This window comes from Carlito syrichta, unplaced genomic scaffold (assembly GCF_000164805.1).
Source record: "Carlito syrichta isolate Samal-C Ts95f unplaced genomic scaffold, Tarsius_syrichta-2.0.1 Scaffold288140, whole genome shotgun sequence".
Taxonomy (NCBI): Eukaryota; Metazoa; Chordata; class Mammalia; order Primates; family Tarsiidae; genus Carlito; species Carlito syrichta.
In genome coordinates this window covers 135,013-139,870 of record NW_007232236.1, presented here as the reverse complement: position 1 = coordinate 139,870, position 4,858 = coordinate 135,013, and the positions used below count along the sequence as shown (strand labels likewise).

At 39.3% G+C, this 4,858-nt stretch overlaps 1 protein-coding gene across 1 annotated transcript in view; it reads right to left on the bottom strand.

The window, feature by feature from the left end:
• Window positions 1–4,858, bottom strand: part of MAGOH (mago homolog, exon junction complex core component) — an 11,845-nt gene that overhangs the window by 1,270 nt on the left and 5,717 nt on the right. Inside the window, exon 3 of the mRNA XM_008053381.2 lies at window positions 538–620. Coding sequence (XP_008051572.1) covers window positions 538–620 — 83 coding nt within the window. The remainder of the gene's footprint in view (window positions 1–537; window positions 621–4,858) is intronic.

Here is a 4,858-nt window from a genome sequence, read left to right as displayed (position 1 = left end):
CACTCACCTCAGCCTCCCAAAGGCGTGGGATTACAGGCCGAGCCACCGAGCCCGGCTTCTAAGGATTCTTTGTAGCAGATAGATTCATGTCCCAACCTTATAATTTGCCCCACTGACAACATGAATCTTAAAATTTAAGATCCTAAAAAATTTTATGTTGCACCAAAGTCAGACTTTAAGATGTGGCAATTTGAGCAGTCAACATTAAGAAAACTGTTCAGACTTTGTGACTACATTTTATCCTGAACACTTGTTTTGGCATATTTCATTTTCTGTTCTGGCTGTTCCTATGCATTAACCTCTGGTGTGTGTCACTGAGAAGCTCTTAGTAGCAATGTCTGAATGAAACAACAAAAGTAATAGGAGCAAGCTTTCAAAAATAATTTGGTGTCCCTCCCTAACAAGGAGAACAAAACTGCCCACCTCTGTTTTTCATTTGCTCCAGATCTTCTCATAATGGTTCCCATTTGGTTAGGGGTTTCCTATCAATTTGCTCTAAAACAGACACAACCTGATATAAAGATTATGCACACTTACTTGGATTGATTGACATCAATAAGGGAACCAATTTTTGATGTTGTGAAAGAAATGTGTTCATCTCCAATGACAATTTCAAGCTCCTAGAAACATTTAAAAAATGTAAGATCAGTGGAACTGGATTATTCATCAAGCATACAGGAGGTTCATCATTTGACAGATCACACAAACTACTACAGATGGCTCTGAGCACTAAACTCCTGGGCAACAGAAACAAAATGATAAACACTGGCTTAGACTCTGAGAAGCTCAAACTCTTAGAGGAAGTTGTATCCTCAAGACTCTACCATTTCTGAGACATAGAAGAATTTACACAGTGTTTTGTATATACATATTCATTGTTAACAACATGAAATAACATGGATAGATCTGTATTTTTAAAATACCAAAGGATCTAACCTTACTGGACAACATGGGACCTTCGTTTGATCCTAGCTTTGTCAATTCCTACCTGTAAGACCTTGGGTCTCAATTTCTAAATAGTTACATGAGTACCATAAACCTTCAAAATATACCTGGGGGCAGGGGGGATCCTACAGTGTGCCAGGTATTGTTCTTAGTGCTTGGAACAGATCAGTAAAACCAAATGAAATCTCTGCCCTGTAGAATGAGCCCTATTTATGCCTTCTTTTTTCCTATTTCTTTATTTACATTTTTCAATTAGAATTCAAACAAAATAAACAGACCAATATTCCCAATACCCAGATTTGAAGAATGTTAGTATTTTGTGATACTTGTGTCCGATTTTTTTTGGGGGGAGGGTGTTTCACTCTGTTGCCCAGGCTGGAGTGCAGTGGCATGATCACAGCTCACCACAGCCTCAACCTCTTGGGCTCAGGTCCTGGGGATCCCATCTCAGTCTCCCAAGCAGCTGGGACTACAGATGGACACCACCACGCCTGGCTGATGTTTTTATTTTTTTGTAGAGACAGGGTCTAGCTATGTTGTCTAGGTTGGTCTGGAATGCCTAGGCTCAAGCAATCCTCTTGCCTCAGTCTCCCAAAGCACTAGGTTTACAGGTGTAAGATACCATGCCCAGCCAGATTAAAAAAAAAAATCAAAGTTTGTGTCCACCTCCCATTCTGTTCTCCTTCCTGTATCCTCTGAAGTTGGGATATATTCATTCTACTCACGTTTTTAGATTTGGTAGTATGTTTTGAAAAGTTTCACATAAATGGTAATACTATATATATCTTTTTGCTTTTTTTTTTTTTTAGTTGGAGTCTCAGTCTGTCGCCCAGGCTGGAGTGCAATGGCATGCTCATGGTCACTGCAGCCTCAAACTACTGGGTTCAGGCAATCCTTCTGCCTCAGCCTTCCAAGTAGCTGGAACTACAGGTGTGTACCACCATGCCTGGCTAATGTTTTTATTTATTGTAGAGACGAGGTCTTACCATGTTGTCTCGGCTGGTCTCAAACTCCTGGGCTTGGACAATCCTCACGCCTCAGCCTCCCAGAGTGCTGGGATTATAGTTATGAGCCACCACACCTGGCTGCTTTTTTCATTCAACATTGTTTTGAGATTTATCCATGTTGAATTACATAGATCTAGTTCACCTAGTTTTAAATGCTTTAGAGCATTCTATTTCCCTATTGAAATAGAGTTAAGTTCCGAATTTCTGCTACTATAACCAATGTGGCAAGAATAGTCTTCTATGCATCTCCCTGTACTTTTGTGAAAATTTCTAGAGAGAGAATATTTTAAATTGCTCCCTAATTTTATTCCCACTTTTTGAACTCCTTATTTTTCATATTTTAAGCCTGGTGGGTTTTCTTTGTTGTTATTCTAATAGATATGAAATGGCATCTCACTTTTGTACTAGTTTTCATTTTTAAATGAAGGTGTAAAACTTTTCATGTTTACTGGCCACCTGTTTGACTCTATTCATAACCTTTGCAGAGTCTGCCACTGGGTTGTTTGTTAGTTTGTAGTTATTCTGGATAGAAACTCCTTGCCAGTTATATGTTTTGCAGATATTTTCTTCCAGTCTGTGGCTTATCTTTTAACTTTATCTTGCTGTCTTTTGTCAAACAGAAGTTTTAGATTTAAAGAAGTCAAATATACTAATCTATTCCCTTAAGGAGTTTTAGAAACTCCTTCTCTACCCAGAAATAATAAAAGATAGATTATATCTTCTATGATTTAAATTTTTACTGTACTTCTATAAACAGTCTAATTTTTAAATATTCCATATACTATCAGTCTTCTTGGTACAATTTGTTAACCAATTCATCTATTCCTCATTAATTTGAAAAGTCCACCCTGTAATATGCTATTCCAAGTGTCCACATATTCATTGGGTTGTTTCTGGGCTCATTTCTGTTCCATTGGTTTAGCTGTCAATTCCTGAAGCAATACCACACTACAAATGACTATAGCTTTACAAGAAATCTTCAGCATTATCTTGGCTACTCTTGCTCCCTTGATCATCTACGAATTTTATGCTCATTCTGTTGGGTTCTAGAAAAATATTCCTACTGTAATTTTTATTAGAATTAGAGTAAATTTATAAATTACTTTGTTGAAAACAATCATCCTAGCTGGGCTCGATGGCTCAGTCTGTAATCCCGCGCCTTGGGAGGCTGAGGTGAGTGGATTGCTTGAGCCCGTGGGTTTGAGACCCGCCTGGGCAACTTGGTAAACGCTTATCTCTACAATAAAAAAAAAAAATTAGCCGGGTATGGTAGCACGTGCCTGTAGTTCCAGCTACTTGGAAGGCTGAGGTGGAAGGATCGCCGGAGCCCAGCAGGTCGAGGCTGCAGTGGCCGGAAGCGGCCACTGCACTCCAGTCTGGGTGACAGAGTGAGACTCCAACTCAAAAAAAACAAACAAACAAAAAAAAAGAGGGAGGCCAGGCGCAGTGGTTGATGCCTGTAATCCCAGCACTTTGGGATGCCAAGGCAAGAGGATCGCTTGAGCCCAGGAGTTTGAGACCAGCTTGGGCAACATATTTTTTTTATATTAAAAAATAAAAAAGGGGAGGGAATAACATTCTAGGTATAAGGAACCTCATGTGTGAAGGCACTGGAACATGAAACCAGATGATGTGTTTAGGGTCAATAAATAATTTGGGATGAGGTGCAGAGTGTGTATGGGAGGGGAAGAGACCAAGCTGGAAAGGCAGGCTGGGGCAGGTAACAGCAGGGTTTGCAGACAAAGGCAAGAAACTTACTGTTGACACTTTACTATATACTGACACTACTTAAGTCACTAGAGGTACAATAGTGAAAAAAATTGGTCATATCCTTGTATTAAGTAAACCTGCATTTGTGTATATGTCTGTTTTGGTGAGGGAAGGAGGGCGACAGGTAAGAAAAGCAAGAAAGATAATTTTAGACAATAATAAATGCTATGAAGACAATAAAGCAGATCTTACTTTTAAAAATGATGGGAGAAGCTTCTTAGATTGAATGGACAGGCAAGACATCACTGAGGAAGTGATTTTTGAAGACCTCAATAATAAAGGCAGTGTTGTACAGAGTTAAATGAAGAATATTCTAGGCAGGATATGACAAGTGCAAAGGCCCTAAAGTAAGAAACACCTAAGTGTGTCTGAGGAACAGAAATGAGGCTAGCAAGGATTGAACACAGTGAGAAATTGTGACGCTGGTAAATGGTAGGATGGGAGTTTGGATTTTATTTCAAGTGCAGTGAGAAGTCACTAGGAGATTTAAATCAGTGTAATGAATACATAAACAAATTTACATTTTTAAGATCACATTGGCTTCAGGATGGAGAATCGATGGTATGGAACAAGAGGAGAAACAAGAAAATCAACTAGAAGTCTGGATTAGCATGGTAGCAGTCAAGGTGGAAATATCTTTTATGCTAATCCTGTCAAACATGACAGTGGCTTTTATTTTTTAACTTCCAAAATGATCTTCAGAATGAATATATAAACGATGAATTTAAAAACATATAGTTGCTTGTCCGATATTGTTTATGTTTACATTCCCACAGTGGTTTGCCCACAGTAGTTACTCAGTAAGTGAGGTGGGCAGCAAAAGCTTTGAGAAGAGACAAGTCATAAAAAGAAATTTATGGCTGAGCTCTTGGTGGCAAGCTGCACCACTTGCTCCCTTTGTTCCTCCCTAAGGGACTAATGCTTCCTTAGGCCAAGGTGCTGGTAATCTGCTTTGTAGGGCTCAATAGCACACATATAAGTGTGTGCCACATGTAGAGCAGTAAACATCATCTTTTTAACTTTATTTTACTTTATTTTATTTTTGAGTCAGAGTCTTACTCTGTCACCCAGGCTGGAGTGCAGTGGCATGCTCATGGCCACCACAGCCTCTACCTGCTGGGTTCAGGTGATCCTTC